This window comes from Lynx rufus, unplaced genomic scaffold, assembly GCF_022079265.1.
Source record: "Lynx rufus isolate CCGP_SWC_20201006 ecotype Redwood Valley unplaced genomic scaffold, mLynRuf1.p SCAF_14, whole genome shotgun sequence".
Taxonomy (NCBI): Eukaryota; Metazoa; Chordata; class Mammalia; order Carnivora; family Felidae; genus Lynx; species Lynx rufus.
In genome coordinates, this window is record NW_025814828.1 from 13,031,114 (window position 1) to 13,054,167 (window position 23,054).

Sequence of the window (23,054 nt, forward strand, 5' to 3'; positions counted from 1 at the left end):
GGATAAGGGTGTTTGTATAGGGTAGTCATGAAGCAGTATATCATTGTGATTAAACACGTGGACTCAGAAACCAGATTGCCAGGGTTCACATCTTTGCCCTGCTATTTACTAATTGTAACCTTTGGCACGATACTTTATCATGTCAGTTTGCTCATTTGTAAAATGGAGATAATAGTACTTCTCTTGTGACATTATTGTGAGGATTAAGGTAGTTAATATAGGAAAGTGCTTACAGTAGTGCCAAGATGTAGTATTTGCTGTATAAGTACTAGCTGCTGCTGCTGCTATTGATTATACAGGAGATGATCCCCAAGGAAAGGCATCCAGAATAGGTATTAGAGCAGAGTAGGAATTTGTATTTGCTGTATGATATAGAGGTCTCTGCTTAAGCAGATGAAGGCTGAGACATAATTTACAATATAAATAAAGTAGTTGGCCTAAGAATTTGCTTCATACCATGGCCTAGTGCAGAACCCCAAGTAAGTTCTTGAACAAATAGTCCTTACGGTAGAAAAATTGGGGCCTGCTATTGCAAGAGTCCAGCTGGACCTGGGCTTATTTATAAACAAAAAAGATCTTTAGAGCCAAAGTCAGTCTTTCATTAGCACATGTGAAAAATATATCAAAATTAGTTGCACCAGTTTTGTCATGTAATACTGTGTTGCTTCTAAAGTAGTAATAGTGGTATTTTTCTCTAAGCTGTGTAGTAATGTTTAGGTACTCTCCGTGGCTTGTTTTCAGTAGCCATTTTGGCTCCTTGTGCTCTCCATCAATTGGCAATTGAGTACCTTTTATGCATAAGTTTTTGCTGTCTACAGGAGGACATGCATACCAAGTAAGTGATAATGTAATATGTGTGACAGTTGAGAGGTGAAGGGGGCGTGTCTGGAAAAACAAAAAAAACAACAATGTAGTATTAACTAAAAATAGAGAATGTTGAAATAGGACACTGTGGAATGTGATGGTTGTGTGCTCTGCAGATCCGCATCCTTATTTATGCTCAGTGCCGCCAGCTATTATTTTGAGTTAGGTAAACATTTTGGCCTTTCTAGTCTTTAAACTTTTTTCTGTCTCTGATAGTTGTAATTGCTTTTAATCTGAAAGCCAGAGTAACTTTTAATTACATTGATGACATTTTGAAATTGGTGAATATATTGCACCTTTTCTCCAAAATCGAGAGAACGGTAATAGAAGATACTTCCAAATCATACCTCTGATAAGGGACTTGTGTCTTTCCTATATAAAGAACTCTTACAACTCAATAATAAAATTACAGATAACTCAGGTAAAAAAATGGGTGAAGGATCTGAATAAACATTTGTCTAAAGGAGGTATACAAATGGCCAATAACTACATGAGAAGATTCTCAACATCATTAGTCGTTAGATGAGATACCTTCACACTATAGTGGCTATAGTCAAAAGGACAGACAATAACAAGTGTTGGCGAGGATGTAGAAATAATGGAACCCTTACACACTGCTGGTGGGAATATAAAATGGTGCACTTAGAAAAACAGTGTCAACAGTTCCTCAAAAGATTAAACAGAGTGACCATATGACCCTAGCAGTTCCACTCCCCAGGTATATACCCTGGAGAAATGTAAACGTATGTCCACATAAAGACTTGTACATTAATGTTCGTAACAGAATTATTCATAATAGCCAAGAGTTGGAAATAATCCAGATGTCCTGTCAACTGATGAATGGATAAATGTGGAATATCCAAACTATATGGAATATTATTTGGCAATGAAGAAAAATGAAGTAGAGATAACATACTACAACATGGATGAACCTTAAAATGCTTTGTGAAAGAAGCCAGACACAAAAGGTCACATATTATTATGTGATTCTTTTTATGTGAACTGTTCAGAATAACCACATCTGTAGAGACACCATGCATTAGTTGCCTAAGGCTGGGGGTAATGGGAGAGTTTCTTTTTGAGGTGACAAAAGTATTCTAAGATTGATTGTAGTGATGGTTGCACAACTCTATGAATATACTAAAAACCAGTGACTTGTACACTTTAAATTGGTGAAATATATGTGAATTATATCTCAATAAAGGTTATGCAAAATCACTAATAGAACTGAAACACTAGAAATTGACAAATTCCATTCCTCAGGTACCCTTATTAAAATTGATCCTAGAAGAGGCCTCAGGTTTTCCTTGGTGAAAATTATTCCTGCCTCCGCTTCTTTGAACAAATTGCTTGCTCGTATTTTTGGTGTGGCTTAACAAAACATTTTCTGGTACTATGTGGATTTTATTATTATTACACTTCTGAGAAATTCTATCATGTGTTAGAGATATAGCAGTCTTCCATTTTAGTTATCTTTTACACATATTTTTTTTTTTAACGTTTATTCATTTTTGACAGAGCGAGCGAGCATGAGTCGGGGAGGGGCAGAGAGAGAGGGAGACACAGAATCTGAAGCAGGCTCCAGGCTCTGAGCTGTCAGCACAGAGCCTGACGCGGGGCTCGAACTCACGAACCGTGAGATCATGACCTGAGCCGAAGTCGGACACTCAACCAACTGAGCCACCCAGGTGCCCCTATTTTAGTTATCTTTTAACAGACTTTCATCAGTATTTAAAACCAATATTGTGGCCAAAGCATAAGAGACTCTTAAAAACTGAGAACAAACTGAGGGTTGACGGGGGGTGGGAGGGAGGGGAGGGTAGGTGATGGGTATTGAAGAGGGTATCTTTTGGGATGAACACTGGGTGTTGTATGGAAACCAATTTGACAATAAATTTCATATATTAAAAAAAAATAAAACCAATATTGTGATTTCTTGAACCCATTCTTACACTAATAGTTTTCAGGTTTAAAATTATTTTTTAAAAGTTGGGAAAGATGATATTAATAGCACTCATTATTTTTCCTCTGTACTGCTTTTGTGTAGAGGGTATCTGTTAACATTATCCATGTGCCCAATAGTATATGGCAATTCAGTATTTGATATAAAGTAGAGGTGGAAATAGTAGTTCTATGTATAATGTGTCATTAAAATGAGCACTTTACATTTCAGTTTGATAGTAATACTTCTGTAGTATGTTATTTGGGCAGATTTGGGCTTTACAGGTTTCTGCAGTAATGAAATTTAACAAAAGATGTTTCTTGAAACTTCATGAATGTCTTCTAAGTTTAAATTTAATACCTATGGGTTACACTTGAGAAATGTCATTCTACAGAATGCATTATGCATGGAAGTGAATTTTAAACCTTTTTTAAAAGAATATAAGAGTCTTTGCAGTATTTCTAAGCATTTAGGCTTAGAGTGTGGTTTCAAACCATAACTCTGAAAATAGACAACCCATTTCCCCTTAATGCATTAATTTTTTTTAAGAAATGAAAGTATTATGTGTACATTATTTTTAAAGTATCATGGAAAGCAACACATTGCTTTTTTTTCAATTTTATTTATTTGTTTTTAAATTTACATCCAAGTTAGTTAGCATATAGTACAATAATGATTTCAGGAGTAGATTCCAGTGATTGATTCCCTATGTGTAATATCCAGTGCTTATCCCAACAAGTGTCTTCCTTAATGCCCCTTACCCATTTAGCACATCCCCCCACCCACAACCCCTCCAGCAACCCTCAGTTTGTTCTCTGTATTTGAGTCTCTTATCTTTTGTCCTCATTTTTATATTATTTTTGCTTCCCTTCCCTTATGTTCATCTGTTTTGCATCTTAAATTCCACATATGAGCGAAGTCGTATGATATTTGTCTTTCTCTAATTTCGCTTAGCATAATATCCTCTAGTTCCATCCATGTTGTTGCAAATGGCAAGATTTTATTTTTTTTTGATTAAAGCACGTTTCTAATCTTTTTGTCAAGAGGAAAATGTTTTGGTTCTTCATAACTCTTGAACAGTATACAAATTGCACTTCTAAAGTTTTTTTTTAAATGTTTATTTTTGAGAGAGAGAGAGAGAGTTCGAGCGGGAGAGGGACAGAGAGAGAAAAAGAGAGGAGGGGGGAGATACACAGAATCCAAAGCAGGCTCCAGGCTCTGAGCTATTAACACAGAGTCCGACGCGGGGCTTGAACTCACGAACCGTGAGATCATGACCTGAGCCGAAGTTGGATGCTTAGCCAACTGAGCCACCCAGGTGTCCCTAAATTGCGCCTTTTAAAATAAACTTTTCTGAAGGTATGTTTCACTTCAATAAAGTACACAAATTGTAAATGTTTAGGTGTAATGTATTTTCATAAAGTGAACATCTGTGTTACCCCATCTGGATCAAGAAATAGAATATTACCAAGCACCGCAGAAGACCTTACTCCCAAAGGTAACCACTTGATTTCCAGCACAAATGATTAACCTTGCCTTTTGAACTTTATATATAAACGGTTTCCTATAGTATGGATTTCTGCACAGCATTTGGTCTACGCGACTTACCTGTGTCACTGCATCTAGAAGTGGTTCTGGTGCTGGATGGCGTGAGCATAGTACAGTGTATCCCTTCTGTTGATAAAAATTTGGATTGATTCCATGTTGAGGCAATTACAAATAGCACTGTTTTAAACTTTCTTGGCCTTTGGCTGCACACGTGTACACACTTGGGTAAAATCCTAGGAGTAGAATTAACTGGGTTGAAAGGTATCCATTTTGCCAGTTTTTCAAAGTGACTATACCAATTTGTTCTTCCAAAAGCACAGTACCTGATTGATCAACGTTACAAAAGATTTAGTTCCCATAATCTCCCTATCCCCTGCTACTTTGATACTTTAAATTATTTTTAGGGGCGCCTGGATGGCTCAGTTGGTCACGTGTCCGACTCGTGATTTCGGCTCAGGTCGTGATCTCACGGTTCCTGGGTTTGAGCCTTCCGTCAGCTCCACGTGGACAGCTGACAGTGGGAAGTCTGCTTGGTATTCTCTCCCTCTCTCTCTCTGCCCCTCCCCACGGGCACACATTTTCTCTCTCTCTCAAAATGCATAAACTTAAAAAAATTATTTTTAATTCTTCAGTTGGAAATACTATTGTAACTTGAAATAACAAGTCTCTGCTCTCCTATTAACTGGAAGGTAAACCTTTGTCCACTTGTGATAAGAGAAACACACTACTAGACAGCTACCCCTCAATTGTATTATTCAAAAAAAGGAAGATGCCCTCCTTCATACAGAGAGGAAATGTATAGAATTCAAATTTGTGCCACATCATATGACCAAGTAGTGTTAAGGGGTGAGGGAGAATCCCATAAATGAATGGGGTTAACAATAGGATAGAAGAGAGAGTAAGGTAAATTTTACTGATTTGAGAATAAAATACTAGAATACTGCCTTCTCTCCCATGCCTACTGTCTATATTTGTTAGGGCAGGGATAGTTGCTTAAAACATTATTCTCAAAATTTCTGTGGCTTAATGTGAGAGAAATTTATTTTTATGCTCCTCTAATCCAGTGTGGGTGTTCTTTGTAAGAAGGGCAGCCTTCCCTTGTAAGTACATGGGACTTAGGGGCCTAGACTGTCACTTATTTCATCCTGTGGCTGTGCCATCTGTCAGGGCGTAGGAGACCTCTGCATTCAGCCAGAGTGGGGAAGAGATGATGGGGGAAAGAACGTGTGCTTCTAAGAATAAAAGTCTTGTTGCAGAAGGGACAGTCTTTACTTGGTCTTATATTCTATTGGTGGGAACTTCACATGGGAGTTCCACTTACATATGGGGGCCTGGGCAACGTAGTCCCAGGCGGACATTTGTCCAGTAGTGCCAGCTCCACAGGATATTGGAGGAGCATGGGTGTTTGCTCGATAGCTGGTGAGCCATCTCTGCTGCACCATCTCATCAAGGATAAGACCAGGATAATTAATGGTCACTAACTTGGGAGAATTTCACTTCTAAGATGCCAATTATTTTAAGTAGTGAATTTTTATATGGAGCTAAGTTTAGATTTACAACTAAATGTCATTTCTCACTTCTTTTGGTACCACTTAGTTGTGTGATTTACTTTGACTTTAATTTTCTTATACTTTATAGTTACATCACCTGTCTATGAAACTTAGAAATTACCATGTTTATATCAGTTTTACAAATCGGTAAGAAACAAAAAAAGCTGTCAACCTATGGTATGTTGTTGGATGTAAACATTGATTACATTTGATATAACCCCTCTTCCATCTTTTTTCCTCCTTCTGTCTAGTTTGTGATTGGCACAATGGAAGAAGCTGGAATGTGTGGGTTAGGGGTGAAAGCAGACATGTTGCGCAACTCTCAATCAAATGATATTCTTCAACATCAAGACTCAAATTGTGGTGGTACGAGTAACAAGCATTCATTGGAAGAGGATGAAGGCAGTGATTTTATTACAAGGAACAGGAGTTTGATGAGCCCAGCATACTGTACACAAGAATCGAGGGAGGAAATTCCTGGGCGAGAGGCTCGAACAGATCCCCCTGACGGTCAGCAAGATTCAGAATGCAACAGAAACAAAGAGAAAACATTAGGTAATAATCTGTGCTCTGTGATTGGGCATTTTCACATGCTGCTCTTTTTACTTCTGCTTTCTTCAGTGCAGGTGATCTTGAACATGGCCGGTGTTGAGACACATGTTGTTTAGCTAACACAACCCTTGTCTGCAGTGGAGTCAGTCTGTATCTGCTGCCTTTTGTGTAGGAGACAAAGAGCAGGAAGTTGTTTTCCCTAAATAATCAAGAATAGGCTTTCTTGACAAAATTTGGGGCCAACTTGACAGAAGTAGTATTTGACTTGCCTTTTTGCATCTGTAATGGAGTCTGACTGGAATTTACTGTGAAAACTGTATATTTATTTGATTTTTTTGAAAACTGCTCCTAAAACTTTAGAGAAAACATAATGTCTGGAGTTCAGAAAGTGGGTTAAGACTGGCTTTCAAGGGTATGTTTTCTTTTTCCTGCTGTGTTTGAGATTTAGGGCTAAAAAGGTAATGCATCAAATCTTGTTAGGAAATCCGAAATCCCCTTTTATTTTAGCTTTACTTATTGCCCCTAAGTTTTTTATACTTACTATACCTAAGATTAATAGTGTTAGATTTGTATGGTTTTCTCCATAGAATTATCCTTATATATTTTTTATTTATTTAGAGAGAGAAAGAGTGAGAGAGGGAGGGAGGGAGGGGCAGAGAAAGAGGGAGAATCTCAGGCTCTGTGCTGTCAGCACGGAGCCCATCCAGGGCTCAAACTCAAAAAACCATGAGGTCATGACCTGAGCTGAAATCAAGAGTTGGACACTTAACCAACTGAGCCACCCAGGCGCCCTGAATTATCCTTATTAAATCCATTTTCTGCCAACTTGGAAAACCTAAAAATTATTATAGAAAGACAAATAATTTTAATTCCTTACAAATAAATTTCTTCAAAATTGGCAGCCCCAATTATTTGTGTGAAAGCAGATGGAGTCTTAAAAAGTTACACATAAGGGGCGCCTGGGTGGCGCAGTCGGTTAAGCGTCCGACTTCAGCCAGGTCACGATCTCGCGGTCCGTGAGTTTGAGCCCCGCGTCGGGCTCTGTGCTGACGGCTCAGAGCCTGGAACCTGTTTCCGATTCTGTGTCTCCCTCTCTCTCTGCCCCTCCCCCGTTCATGCTCTGTCTCTCTCTGTCCCAAAAATAAACGTTGAAAAAAAAAAATTAAAAAAAAAAAAAAAAGTTACACATAATGTTACCATGTGACCCAGAATTCTACATTTAAGTATGTACCCAAAAAGGTTGAAAGCACATGTCCATACAAAAATGTGTACACGAGGATTCATGGCAGCTTTTTTCATAATAGCCAAAAAGTTGAAACAATACCGTTATCCACCAGCTGATGAATGGATAAATAAAATGTGAATCTGTACAGGGGAATATTATTCAGTTCTAAAAAGGAGTGAAGTACTGATAACATCCTACATGGGTGAATGTCGAAAATGTGCTAAATAAAGGAACCGGACACAAAAGTCCATATAATAGGTTTCCATTTTATATGAAATGTTCAAAATTGGCAAGTCTGTGGAGACAGAAAGTGGAATAGTGGTTGCCAGGGTCTTAGAGTGGGAGCAAGAGGGAATGACTGTTAATGGATATGGGGCTGCTTTTTGGGGTGATGAAAATGTTCTGGAATTAAGCAGTGGTGATGGTTGCACAACTTTGTGAATGCACTCAGTTGTACACTTTTAAAAGGGTGAATTTTGGGGTGCCTGACTGGCTCAGTCGGTAGAGCATGTGACTCTTGATCTCATTGTTGTGAGTTTGAGCCTCATGTTGAGTGGAGAGATTGGTTTAAAAAATAAAGGGGTGGTTTTTATGGTATGTGAATTTTATCTCAAAAAAACCAAAAAATAAGAAAACCCAGATGGAGTATGGGTTTTTAAATCTTGATTAAAAATTGCAGGTTATATTATGGCTACTTCTAATCCTATTTAATAATCATGTTTAGTCATCTCTTAAAATTCTTACTGGCCTTGGGCTGTGAATGAGAGGTTTTGGTATTGTGGATAGGAAGGTGTTCCATTTTGAAGTCATTTTTTCTTTAAAAAAAATTTTTTTTAATGTTTGTTTATTTCTGAGAGAGAGAGACAGAGACAGAGACAGACCGTGAGCAAGGGAGGGACAGAGAGAGAGGGAATCACAGATTCTGAAGCAGGCTCCAGGCTCTGAGCTGTCAGCACAGAGCCTGACGTGGGGCTTGAACTCACAGACTGTGAGATCATGACCTGAGCTGAACTTGGACGCTCAACCGACTGAGCCACCCAGGTGCCCCAAAGTCATTTTTTTCTTCATAGCAGTCTATATACCACATAACAGAGTCATTTTAATATATATTTCTAGGGGCTCCTGGGTGGCTCAGTTGGTTAAGCATAGGACTCTTGATTTCAGCTCAGGTCATGATCTCATGGTTCATGAGTTGAAGCCCCACATCGGTCTCTGTGCTGACAGTGCAGAGACTGCTTGGGATTCTCTCTCTCCCCCTCTCACTGCTCCTCTCGTGAGCACATATACATGCTCGCTTGCTTGCTCGCTCTCTCAAATAAAATGAACTTAAAAACACACACACACACACACACACACACATATATTTCTAAATGAAATATCCTACATATAAGAGAAAACATTTTTAAAAATAAGAATGTTTTTTTTAAATTTTTTTTTTTTTCAAAGTTTATTTATTTTTGGGACAGAGAGAGACAGAGCATGAACGGGGGAAGGGCAGAGAGAGAGGGAGACACAGAATCGGAAACAGGCTCCAGGCTCTGAGCCATCAGCCCAGAGCCTGACGCGGGGCTCGAACTCACGGACGGCGAGATCGTGACCTGGCTGAAGTCGGACGCTTAACCGACTGCGCCACCCAGGCGCCCCAAGAATGTTTTTTTAAAAAATAAAACATTACAGGGGAGCCTGGGTGGGTCAGTCGGTTAAGCATCCGACTTCGGCTCAGGTCATGATCTCATGGTTCATGGGTTCGAGCCCCGTGTCGGGCTCTGTGCTGACAGCTCAGAGCCTGGACCCTGCTTTGGATTTTGTGTCTCCCTCTCTCTCTGCTCCTCTCCCACTCATGCTCTGTCTCTCTCTCTCTCAAAAATAAATAAACATTAAAAAAAAAGATTTTAAAAATAAAACATTACCACTTATTTTGAAAGACCATTTGTCCTCTATCTTAGCCACCTGCTTCTCCCTGCCAAAAAGTTTTAAAATTACTGTTTTTAGTGCCTCTCATGGGGAAAAGAAGTTATGATGACATTCTTTTATATACACTAAACTTGGTTAACACATGCAATGTGCTTTTACTAAATCATCAGAAGTTATTTTAATTGCTCATGGAAAAGATATATGTCACAAGTGATTATGTGCATCTGAGATAGAAAGCACCAACTGAAATTTCTTTTGAACTTGCTTCTATATTTGTACTTGGTGAGGAAGCTTTTAAAAATATTCTGCCCTTTGTAACTTGCCCTTTGTCTTAACTTGGACACCAATGGTTAAGCAAGGGAATTTTTAAGCCTTCAGCAAGAGTTCTTACAAATAGCTAGCGGTATTAGTGAATGAAGAAATTTGGGGGAGGTGGGGGTTGCGTGCTAATCCAGAACTTAAAAATAACTTTCTTAATTTAGCTGGTAAATCTTACTTCTAGTTGTAGGCACAAATTATTTCACTATGGCTATCAGAACATAGGAAGTGTTCCATAGAATTTACAGGTTAAGTTTGATCTCACTCTTCTGGGACTTATTTCTTATCTTGTTAATCATCAGGAAAAGAAGTTTTATTATTGATGCAAGCCCTAAACACCCTTTCAACTCCAGAAGAGAAACTGGCAGCTCTCTGTAAGAAATATGCTGATCTTGTGAGTATTAAATAAAGGTAGTAAGGTTCATATGAAATACAGCAAAATATGTACGTACTTGATGTAGCTTTAGATGTAACACATTGTATTCCAAAATTGAAGAGGAGACTGTCGTTTCTTGGGGCTTTTTGTTGCTTGTATGACTTCATTTTATAAGGTGATACATATAGAACATTGTAATGCTAAGATACAGCATAGATTTTTTAAAACTCAGTTTTAGGAATGAAAAGGCTGACTTAGAAGCACTGCGTTGTGATGCTTTAGATGCTAGTTGGGGTGTAGTGGTTCCTGTACTTAACTTTTCCCAAGGGAATTCTAGAGATAAAGGCTCTATCCATTGTAAATGAAATTGTGAATTAGATGAAATAGTCTACTAAAACAATACTGTCTCAGGAAATCTTTATTTCACATCTGTGTGCCAGAGATTTCTTTTTCCATCTTCGAAAGACACTGACCTCATTTGTTCTGTGCCTATGTTATTTCAAGTAGCATTAGTTCTCTTTTTAAATTTTTGAAAGAAGTCTCAACATGAAAACTCTGCCATCCTGTTTAAGTTGAAGAATAGGGAAGTCAGAACCCTTTGAAGTAAGGGTTGTGGGAAACTTTTAGAGTGAGTAGTTGTAATATAAATGCTAAAAGTAATGCCTTTTGTAAAACTAGTGTGAACTATTGACAGTTTTTATGCATTTTCATCTGTTGTTAAAGCAGTTGTTACATGTCATAAATAGTACTTTTTGTCATTGACCAGCTCTAAAAACAAATTGTTTTATTACTCAAAGAATTCTAGTTACTCTCCCTTGATTTATAAAGGGGTGTGTGTATTCCCCCACATAGCTGGCATTCGGCAGCCTAGTACCTTCTATTCAGAGCAACAGGAAACCTTGTGTGACAGTATAAATGGCCCAGAACAGTCACAGATGCAAAGATGGCAGAAAACACAGTGTGTTCAGATTGCTGGCTTCAGGAAAGGAATGCTTCCGTCTGCAGAAGACAGTCGCTGTTGGTTGCATCCGCATGAGAATCCTGCGAGGAGCGATGGGAAAAGAAGACAAGGTCAAAAAAGGGAAAAGAGAAAAAGCAGTGTAGAGGGTTAGCTACTTGCCCCAGTATTGTGACGATGGCAGACTGCCGTGAATAAGTTAGAAGAAGAAAGGACAAATAGTCGCCTACAGCAGTCCTTCTCAGATTCACGCATGTCATTGGAACTTCTGTTAAAAGGCACATTCTGATTCACTGGGTCCAGGTTTGGGCCTGAGAGTCTGTATTTTAACAAACTCCCAGCTGGTGATGATGTTAATGCCGTTAACCCTGAGATCACACTTCAAGTAGCAGGGGTCTGTGGTGTTTTTATTTGTGGCTTTTGTGTGTGTGGAGGTGGGTATGGTTATTTTTTTAAGTACCAGTAATGATAGCTGCATTCAATTCAGGATGCGTAACACATTGGAGATTGGCCTAGTGAGTAACCTGACTTATATTTGTGCTGAATTTATGAAGGATGAGATGTGTACTGTTTACAGAAAATGTACTGAAGTTTTATTTGTTGAAACAAGACTCATTTCTTTTAAAAGGTATATAGGCTATATAGCAGTGAGACCGTGAATGGAGTAGCCTTTTCCTAAGGATTATTTAGAGACCTTCCCTTTTGCCATCACTGTCCTCTGCCCTTTAGGGGGCGGCATTATCTGCCATCACTGATGCCCGTGGCGTGGATGAATAGAAAAGGCAGAGCAGGTAGAGTGGCGTGTTGCACTGCAATCGGTATTTTCCATTGGGGAGACCTTGTGGCCTCCACATTTACCAGATAGCATAGGTTCACGAAATCCTCACATTTCACTTGCTAAGTGTGGATACCCTTAGGCTGGTAACACGATTCTTTTTTTGAGAGAGAGAGAGAGACAGACAGACAGAGAGGAAGACACAGGATCTGAAGCAGGCTCCAGGCTCTGAGCTGTCAGCATAGAGCCCGATGCGGGGCTGGAACTCACGAACTGTGAGATCATGACCCGAGCCGAAGTCAGATGCTTAACCGACTGAGCCACCCAGGCGCCCCTTACAACACGATTCTTAAGTACTTGTTATAGTGCTATTCTTTCCCATTCCTTAGTTTGTGTAGATTATTATAGTGGGATAATAAATCTTGATATCTGGTGGCATAGGTGTTGTATGTATCCTTCTTATTACTCTTTTTGCCAGAAGTATCTTGGCTACTCTTGGCTCTTTATATAAAATTCTAAGTTCAACTTATTGGGGAAAATTGGGGGAAGAAACACCAGTTGGGGATTTTGAAGAGCATTTCATGGAATCTGTTGGTGCATTTGGGGGAGAATCGCCATCCTCCTGAAGTAGATGGAATTTAAAAAGTATATATCCTCGGTTGCTTGGCTGGCTCAGTCCATCGGGCATGTGACTCTTGATCTTGGGGCGGCGAGTTTGAGCCCCACATTGGGTATAGAGATTACTTCAAAAAAAAAAGTGTATATCCTTATGGGAAAGAAATTAGGTTCTTAGACACCATACACGATGATTAGTTCCAAATGGGTTAAGGATTTTAAATGCCAAAAATTAAGCTTGAATAATTTTAGATATTTAGATTTATTTAGATAATAAGCGAATATTTTTTTAAATTGGGGTTAACGGAAGGATTTCTTACAAAAAGCACTATCAGAGACAGGATTGCAAAAATTGGCTGTGTTAAAATTAACTTACTGTTCAGCAAAAGACATTAAAAAATTGAGAAGAATATATTTCCAACAAACAGAATATGTAGTTTCAAGGCTATCTAAGAAATACCTACAAATGAATACAAAAAGGACAAATAACCCGATGGAAAACTGGGCAAGAGACATTTAAGAGGCATTTTGTAGAAGTGGAAAAACATGAAGATTCAAAGATCTGCCTTAACATAAAGGTACATAAACATATAAAGAGATGTTCAACTTTATTAGTGATCAGGGAAATGCAAATCTGGACCACAGTGAGATGCGATTTTATGTCCATTGTAGTGGCATAAATTTAAGAATTCTGGTTGTACTTAGTTTTGGAGAGGATGTGCATCTATATCTACATGAACCTCTTATAAATCGCTGATGGGAGAATAAATTTGCCAGCCACTCTGGAAAACAGTTTGGCATTGTCTTGTGAAATAGACCATTAATCACTGCCTAGCAGTCCCACTCCTGGGTTTGCACCCAGAGAAATTCTTGCATGTGTCTACCAGGAAACACATAGGGCAGTGTTCATATCATTGTAAGTAATAAAGTCTGGAAACAACTCAAATGCCCATTGCCTTGAGAATGGATCAAATATGTTGTGTGTGGTATATTTTTAAGTGGAATGTGACCAGTGGGCCAAATCTGGCAAGGCCGGTTTTTGTACTGCCCACAGCTAAGAATGGTTTTACATTTTTAAAGTGTTTAAAAAAAGAAAATGACACAACAGACACAGTATGTGGCCCACAAAGCCTAAAATACTTACTTTTGGCCATTTGCAGAAAAGGTTTGCTGCTCCCTGATCTGGCAGACAATTTGGATGAGTTCCAGCAATCTAATCTACAGCTGTGCTGTCCAAAGTGGGGCAGCCATTAGCTACGTGTAGCTATTTAAGCTTAAATTAATTTAAATTCAAGAAAATGAAAAATTCACATCAGTTGTACTAGCCACAACAAAGTCAAAACGATTCTTTAAGGACCACACACAGATGAGATAAAGAGGGGAGAGCAAAGGAATTGTGAGCCCAGGATTCAGGATTGTGATTACCTTGAGTCCGGGAGGGCAGGGGGAGTTTCCAGCTCACGGTGGAGTTACAGATAGTGTGTGCAGACTGGAAGCTTCTTGGAACTGTCACAGCCCACAGTCCATCTACTTTGCAAAAGTATTTTACAAAAAGAAAATTATTTTTCCTGGAGGAATTGCTCTAAGGTTGTTTTTAATAGCTGTAAGCCTATGGCCTGTAAGGATGCTTAGAATGTTTTGATAGGCCACAAGGTGTCGCTCTTGCTCTTGAAATTGACTGCATCATTTCCTTCTGTGAAAGGTTCGTAAGGCTGCTGTCTTATCTGTTAGTGTTGATTGAACCTTGAAATAGACTCATTTGCTCCAAACCTAAAATTGCAGCAGTTCCCCTCTCACTCACAAAAAATCCTGAGTGCTGCTTGTTCTAATTTGGGTAACCATTTCAGTAGAGTAGCTCGTGTGTATTTTTCAGAAAAGTAAAACTCGATGGTGTTGGTTTCTAAAGTTTTTCCAAAAACATTTAAAAATTTTTAATAAAATTAGATTAAGGGGTGCCTGGCTGGCCCAGTGGGTGGAGCCTAAGACTCTTGATCTCAGGGTTGTGACTTTGAGTCCCCATGTTGGGGGGAGAGTTTACTTTAAAAAAAAAAAAAAGATGTATTTTTTTCCCTACCCTAAATTATTTGCTTACTCTCCTATCACAACTGGAAGAGAGACAAGGTTGGCAGAGTAGCATGACACAAAAATAATTTAAAGAAAATCTTGTACTACAATATTTGGTGTTTGAAAATGCGTTCCATAGTTCTTACTGTATTTCCTCCAGCCATAAATCAAAGGTTTTCATTGTACTTCCTAATTGTAAAGTGCTTATTAATTTTAGCTGGAGGAAAGCAGGAATGTTCAGAAGCAAATGAAGATTTTGCAGAAGAAACAAGCCCAGATCGTGAAAGAGAAAGTTCATTTGCAGAGTGAGCACAGCAAGGCTATCTTGGCAAGAAGCAAACTAGAGTCTCTTTGCCGGGAACTTCAGCGTCACAATAAGACATTAAAGGTTAGTTGGTTAAGTTTTCTGTTTTTCAAGGGGTACTGACTCTGACGTAGCTTGCTTTATAATTACTGTGTACATATTTAAAATAAATGCTTCCCTCTGCCTGGAGACAGATACCAGCCACATTCTACTGTTTTGCTTGGCCTGATGCTTCTTAATGAACCTCATACCTGGTCATGGGGAATCTAATTGAGATTGATATTTAGACGACAGCTTTCCTGCCTGGAGTCCTGGCTTAGGAAGCTCAGAGCTGCAAGTTTTCTGCTGAGCACTGATGTAGTTAATTACCATGTATGAAAAGTTGAAGTGAAATGAGAAGCTGAGGAGAAACAGAGTTGAGGCAGAGACTGAGCCTGGGAAGGGAAAACACCTGCCGAGCTCCTTAAGGGCTATTAATCAGCTACATTGCCAAACCACCCTTGCCTCCCCCCCACCCAGCTGCTAAGTACTTTTAGAATAGCGCTCAAATTTTGGCTGAATATAAAGGAAGACGGAGCAGGTACCCAAAGACGAATTGGTGCCAGTAGGGGAAGAAGGAAAAAGAGCCAGAGACATGGAGAGGCAGGCCTGCCCTCATGTACAGCTTTGGTACGATTTTGACTAAGCAGGATCTCTCATCAAACTGCCCCAGCACAGCAAATGCCCAAGGCCCTAGAATATAGTTGCACTCAGGAAATGGATCTTCACCTACTGTGGGAGCTGTTAGTTTTTTTGGCTTTTGAATCCTTGTATTTACATAATCATTAAAGTAGGTATGTTTTTCTTGTAGCAAATCAACATTTTGATTGGACTGATAGCTGTTTAGACATATAGAAGTCTTTTAACACTTGTATCTTAGCAAGTGTTGAAAGTAAGCTTTTTAAGATACAGGTTTCTTTTGTCCCTTGGCTTCTAGGGAGTAGTGTAACCAAGAAGGTAAGCTGCAAGGAGGAGTCTCTCGGCAGGCTGGTTTCAGATACTGCTGTGTAACTGGCCGGGAGGGTGGAGGGAGCTGGCTGTGTGGGGAAGCAGCTCCTTACTTAGCTTTCAGTACAGCGAATTATTCTATCTACTCAGGCAAAGCTGCTGGCTTATTACATGAGAACATTCTGGTCACAAATACAGGGAAGGAATACTTCAGGGTAGCAATAAATGAACCCCCGTGGCAGCAGCTTCTTTTATGAGCATCTTCTCTATAGGTCTATACCATTAACAGAACTTATTTTGGATAATAAGGAAGAAAACATGCAGCAGGCACGAGAGGAGGAAGAAAGACGTAAGGAAGCCACCGCACACTTCCAAATTACTTTAAATGAAATCCAAGCACAGCTCGAACAACATGACATACACAACGCCAAGCTCCGCCAGGAAAACATCGAACTGGGAGAGAAGCTTAAGAAGCTCATTGAACAGTACGCGCTGAGAGAGGAGGTAAAGCCATTTTCTGGGTGTAGACAGCTCATTATCAGCAAGGATTTTTCACCATTCACGACTGAAGGAAAACTGCCATCACAGGAGGTTTAGGGATTTCTGTATGCATAGGGGGAGCCGGACATTTCATGGGAGAAGCTCAACCACCATGGGAACAGGAGTCTTGGGGACCATCACTTAGATAGTGGAGAGTCCATGGATTCGGGGAGGTGAGGCAATTTCTTGGAGACGTATTAAGTACTACTTGACTTCCATGTAATACTAGAAGATTGTGTTTTTAGCATGCAGGTTTTTCCCCTTATCTAGACTAATAATAAATATTTGGCCTCCAAATATGCTGTAACTCAGATATATGTGACAATCTGGACAGTCTATATTACCACCGTATTACACCTGTGTTTCACATTTCTTTTTTTTTAATTTTTTTTTAATGTTTTATTTATTTTTGAAGGAGAGAGAGAGAGAGCGTGAGCGGGGGACGCGCAGAGAGAGAGGGAGACAGAATCCAAAACAAGCTCCAGGCCCTGAGCTGTCAGCACAGAGCCCGACGCGGGGCTTGAATTCACAGACCACGAGATCATGACCTGAGCCAAAGTCGGACGCTCAACTGACTGAGCCACCCAGGCGCCCCTCACATTTCTTTTTATTTTATTTATTTTATTTTATTAAAAAATTTTTTTTAACATTCATTGTGGAGAGAGTGTGAGGGGGGAGGGGCAGAGAGAGAGACAGACAGACAGACAGAATCTGAAGCCGGCTCCAGGCTCTGAGCTGTCAGCACAGAGCCCGATGTAGGGCTCGAACCCATGAATTGTGACACCATGACCTGAGCCAAAGTCGGACGCTTAACCCACTGAGCCACCCAGGCACCGCTCACATTTCTTTTCAAATGGGGGCTTTAAACTATGTGAGAGGATAAGAAAGAACCTATTTCTCAACTCTCCTACCCATTAAAGTAAAAAATTGACTGGAAGGATCCATGCCTGCTGATCTAGATCATTGGCCTCCAGCTAAGACTTTTTCAAGCTAGTCAGGAAGTTCACAGGTGCTGTCTGTGTTAAAAGCAAATAGGCGATGGCCTGTTTTCTAAGGTTCCTTACTTTTGGAGGTCAAATGGGCAGGACTAGAGGCATTAGGCTTTTAAAAAGCCTTTGAAAAGCCTTTGAAGTTAGGGAAATGTGCTTCTGTGTGTGTTGTAGCCCTACACAAACAAGTAGATTAAAATAGCTGATTAACATTAAACAATAAGATGAGCACCTCTGTGGGTCACTTTATCCAGTTTTGAAGGCAAAACTTTAGATCATATTAACTTACTTTCAGCCCTTCAGAAGCTGTTATTTAAAAGATTTTTGTTTCTGTTTTTTTTTTTTTTTCTTTTTTAAATGTTTATTTTTGAGAGAGTACAAGCAGGAGAGAGGCAGAGAGAGAGGATCCAACGCAGGCTCAGTGGTGACAGCACAGAGCCCGATGTGGGGCTCAAGGTCACAAGCTGTGAGATCACGACCTGAGCCGAAGTCAGATGTATAACCTACTGAGCCACCCAGGCACCCCTAAAAGAATTTCTTTTTAATCACTCTCTCTGCCTTTTGCTTTTTGTTGTTGTTGTTGTTAATGGAGAATTACACACTTAACGGTAGAGAGTATATTACCTGGTTTCAGCAGGTGAAACCATAGTTTCAGCTTTATTCCCATCACCTTGCCCTGGATTATTTTGACACAACTTCAAGGTGTCCTGTTTATTCCATTCATATGTATTTGACGGTGTACCTCAAAAAAGACAAGGGATGCTTTTTTTTTTAATTTTTTTTTTAATGTTTATTTTTGAGAGAGAGAGACAGAGTGCGAGCAGGGCAGGGGCAGAGAGAGGAGGAGACAGCAGGCTCCAGGCTCTGAGCTGCCGGCATAGAGCCCAAAGCAGGGCTCAAACCCACCAAGTGTGAGATCGTGACCTGAGTTGAAGTCGGATGCTCAACCGACTGAGCCAGCCAGATGCCCCATGGGATGCTTTTTTCAAGCACAACCACAATATCATTTTCATACCTAAGAGAATTAAAACAATTACTTAACATTTAATATTGAGTCATTATTCAATTTCTGTGGTTCCCCCATGCCTCCCACCCCCTTTTAAGCTATTTGAATCAAGGTCTAAATAAAGTCTGTTTCACTGGTTGATAGGTCTCAAGTCTGTAACATGAAGATTTCCTTTTCACTCTTTTTCCTTTTTGTAAAAATTTTTTTACTTAAAAAAATTTTTTTTTAATGTTTATTTTTTGAGGGAGAGAGAGAGAGGGGCAGACTGCAAGCGGGGGAGGAGCAGAGAGAGAGGGAAAGACCAAATCGGAAGCAGACTCCAGGCTCTGAGTTGTTAGCACAGAGCCCGATGCGGGGCTCGAACCCAAGAACCGCGAGATCATGACCTGAGCCAAAGTCCAATGCTTAACTGACTGAGCCACCCAGGCGCCCCAACTCTTTTTCCTCTTAAGGGGTTTATCGAAGGAACTTTTTTGTCTTAGAGAATAAATTTTGTATTAGATTATAAACCCCTCAATTTTCTTAAAATTATTCTTTTAGTTTTGTTTAATATGACAGTCTGCCACATTATAGAAGTAGAACACTTGAAAATTCTGTATGTTTAAATCACATTACGTGTGAGACTTCCTTATTTTGAATATAATCAGATGTTCTTTGGTCAGGAAGAGTTACTCTTTCTGCATCTGAGAAGGGATGTTCTGATGACTTTATTGTACATAAATAACCACCTGACAATTTCATTTGGAAACCATAGCAACCTTTTACCAAATATGTGCTAGGCACCAAGCACCTTACGTAGTGTAACCATTGCACCGGGTCTTACAATTCTGCCGCAGAGTGTGGTTCTCCCTGCTTAGAGGAGGGAACAGAGATTCGGCAACGGAGAGATTTGTCCAGGGCCACACACTAGCCAGCATTTGACCGGGGCCACGTCACAGCGTGCTGCCTCCATCTGAGAAATTTGGGGAAATTTAAGATTTGCGGAGAAAAATACCTAGGAATTATGTGTACGATGCACGGCGTTAACAGTTTGATCTCTTTATCCGTATTTTTCTTGATACACTTTAAGCCTCGTTTTCATCGTAGGGCAGAAATAGGAAGTACAGGTGTGTGGCTGATGAGGCTCCTCGACAGCCCAACTCCAAAAGGGAAGGGGTACAGGGTAGTAGCCAGAAGGCTCCTTTCCTGCAAGTGTGGGAGGGTCTGCAGTGTGATGTAAGGCACACGCTTCTCCAAGCGCATGGACCCGGTGTCCTCAGCTGTGGTGGAAGAGCAGGGTGATCGTGAGCGTGGTATCGTAACTTGTGTTGTTGCCCCATCATTGTGTTCCTGTTTCATTAAGTGATGGAAGAAATCTTACTTCTCCCATAGCATATTGATAAAGTGTTCAAACATAAGGAGTTACAGCAGCAGCTTGTGGATGCCAAGCTTCAGCAGACGACACAGCTAATAAAAGAAGCTGATGAAAAACATCAAAGAGAGAGAGAGTTTGTAAGTTCTCTTTCTTAACAAAAAATTTGTCGAAATTGGACCAAAGCCATTTGAAGCATTGAAACTTATTCTACATTTAATACGGCACCCGGGTCATGCTAACTGGTTTTTTGTTCTAGATTGAGAAGGGCATGTGTGTCTCAGAACGCATTTGGCTTTTATTTCCATTTTTTATACAGAAGATACACTGAAGAGTTTAGACCAACTAGTGGAAAGACCTGCACTCATTTGACTTTTCCATGCTTAGAATAATAGTCACCAAGTTCCAGAATTATACCAGTATTTAGCGGTTCAGTTTAATATCAAGCTTACCGAACACTAGTCTCATATATTGTTATATTTTGTCTTTAAATAAGTAACTTGAAAGTAGGGAAACTATTTGTCTACTTATTCTGGCATAATATTCTGATAAAATTTTAACAGAATTCTCTCTACCTAATCACTCAGCATCGTTCCCAGAGTGTATGTTCAGACTATATTTCCCGTCAGTAATTATGAATACCATGGAATCTCACTGGGTATGTACATTTAACACACGCAAATTCGACTCTATATGCTTAACCAAAACCAACCAACCAACTGGGAGATGATTATGGCAGTGAGGACTGTTCCATCCAGCTTCTGCGGAAGTACCGTAGGCGTTGAGGCGAGCCTGCTCTGAAGACTTGGTTCGTCAGTGCCCCTCATGGTGTGAACTTACCGTGTTGAGTGTGAGCCTAGGCTTAGGAGAGAGAGATTTTTCATACAGCACGATCCTTCTGTGTGAACTGATAATGCTGTCCTGTGCGTGATGGAAGAAACGGTTGTCATTTCCAAAGCAGGAGTATGAATTTTGTACATTCACACACGCACATGCCTACGTTGCACGTTTATACTTTGTAATTGGTTTAATATCTTTTCCAGGCTTATTTGGACTATGTGTGACATTTTACTTCAGGGACTGAATTTCAACAGTTGTTGACTATTGCAACCTCGCTATATAATTTTCCTGAAAACTCAAGTATATAAATTAAAGCGCTCATCCACTTCTCCCCTGCTTTTTAAAAAGTGATCAGAAACTGGTGTCTGATTTCACTGCTTTGCTCCATACCCTTTTGCTCTGCCTCATCTTGGTTCTCAAGGAGTACGGTGGTTTTCTAAGTCACTTAGATAAATGTCAAGATTCTGAGCCCTGTTTTCTAATACCAGACTTGTCTTTTCACCTGAAACATAACAATTTAACCCTGAGTTTTGTAAACCTATTATTAGGCCTCTAGCGGTACTCTTTCTAAGCAGTAAAAGATGATTCCAACATTCCTTAGTGTTAACAAGGGGAACAGATTGAAGACGATAGGTAATGAGCAGTTGATGTAACAAATATCTACAGACTTGTAGTTTTTGCTAAAAAAATGAGTGGAAGGATTAAGCCAGACTCTGATCATTTGACATAATAGTCATATTTGTAATTACTATTAGTATTCTGCCAGAATGTTTCTGTTTTCTAGTTATTAAAAGAAGCAACAGAATCAAGGCACAAATATGAACAAATGAAACAGCAAGAAGTACAACTAAAACAGCAGGTAACTTGACAGCAGGGGGTAGCGGCGTTTGTAAGAAAAATCTGTGGTTCATTTGATACGTATCTTGAATTTTCTCTAAGATGCTCGTGCTTATTCCCAGCCAGAACTGAGAGTAGATCACATGTCCCTCCTGGAGTTTTCCTCTTCGCTTAGGGTGACCAGCTCATCCTGACTTGCCCAGGACTTTCCTGGTTTTAGCATTCAGAGTCCCGTGTCCCTGGAAATACTTAGGTCTCAGGCAGACGGGGACAATTGGTGATGCTGTCTGCAGTGCCCCCTTTCCAGTAGCCCAGGTATTTCCTCCCTTTCCCAGTCTGTTCCCATGTGTGTCTGCTGATTTCCAACTAAAGAAAACCTGAGAAATCTTCAGATTGTAGCTCTTTTGTATTAAGATGAATTATACAAAATTGCTGGTACTTCTTTGACCTACAAAAATGGCAATTTCATATAGTTGAACCTAAAATCTTTAGAATTTTGTGCGGTGAGCACGTAACAGGCAGTTTTAAAAACTGACTGTCAACCACCATACAGTTCTACTCCTAGATAGAGCTGTGGAGGTGGTGGTTTTCATGGGGGTCCTTCCTACTTTTCTTTCTTTTCTTTTTCTTTTTTATTGTTTGTTTATTTTTGAGAGAGAGAGAGCACGAGCAGGGGAGAGGCAGAGATAGAAAGAGACACAGATTCAGAAGCAGGCTCCAGGCTCTGAGCTGTCAGCACAGAGCCCAACACAGGGCTTGAACCCATGAAGGGCGAGATCATGACCTGAGCTGAAGTCGGAGGCTTAACCGACTGAGCCACCCGGGTCCCCCCTGCTTTTTTCTTTTCAAGTATATGATAACGTTATTGTTAAGCATAGTCACCATGCTGTACGTTAGATCCTCAGAACTTACTCATCTCCTAATTGAAAGTTTTTGCCCTTTGACCATCATATTCAGGTATCCCCCTCCCGTCAGCCCCTGACAACACTATTCCACTTTCTGTTGGAGTTCAGCTTTCTTAGATTCTGTATGTAACTGAGATCATACAGTGTTTTTTCTCCATCTGGCTTATTTCACCTAGCATAATGCCCTGAATGCCCATCCATATTATCACAAATGGCAACATTTCTTTTTTTTAAGTGGCTGATTAATACTCTATTGTGTATATGTACCACATTTTCTTTATTCATCTCTTTGTGGGCACTTAGGTTGTTTCTTTATCTTGGCTATTTTGAATAATGCTGCAGTGAACACAGGAGTGCATAGATCTGTTTGAGATAGTGATTTCATCTCCTTTGGATATACAGTATACCTGGATGTAGGATTCCTAGATCATATGTTGTATTTTTAATTTTTTGAGGAACCTCTGTACTGATTTAATGGTGGCTGCACCCATTTACATCCTCACCAGCAGTGCACAGGAATTCCCTTTTCTTCATACCCTCGCCAGTGTTTATTATCTCTTGTCTGTTTTATAATAGCCATCCTGACGGGTGTGA

General features: G+C 39.9%; 1 protein-coding gene across 3 annotated transcripts in view; it reads left to right on the plus strand.

Annotated features, from left to right (window-relative positions):
• TXLNG (taxilin gamma) overlaps window positions 1–23,054 on the plus strand; it is a 92,346-nt gene that overhangs the window by 20,855 nt on the left and 48,437 nt on the right. For all 3 annotated transcript variants that reach the window (XM_047075950.1, XM_047075949.1, XM_047075951.1), the window contains exons 2-7: window positions 6,156–6,459; window positions 10,216–10,307; window positions 14,919–15,089; window positions 16,302–16,496; window positions 19,899–20,018; window positions 21,503–21,577. In XM_047075950.1, the coding sequence (XP_046931906.1) occupies window positions 6,156–6,459; window positions 10,216–10,307; window positions 14,919–15,089; window positions 16,302–16,496; window positions 19,899–20,018; window positions 21,503–21,577 (957 nt within the window). The remainder of the gene's footprint in view (window positions 1–6,155; window positions 6,460–10,215; window positions 10,308–14,918; window positions 15,090–16,301; window positions 16,497–19,898; window positions 20,019–21,502; window positions 21,578–23,054) is intronic.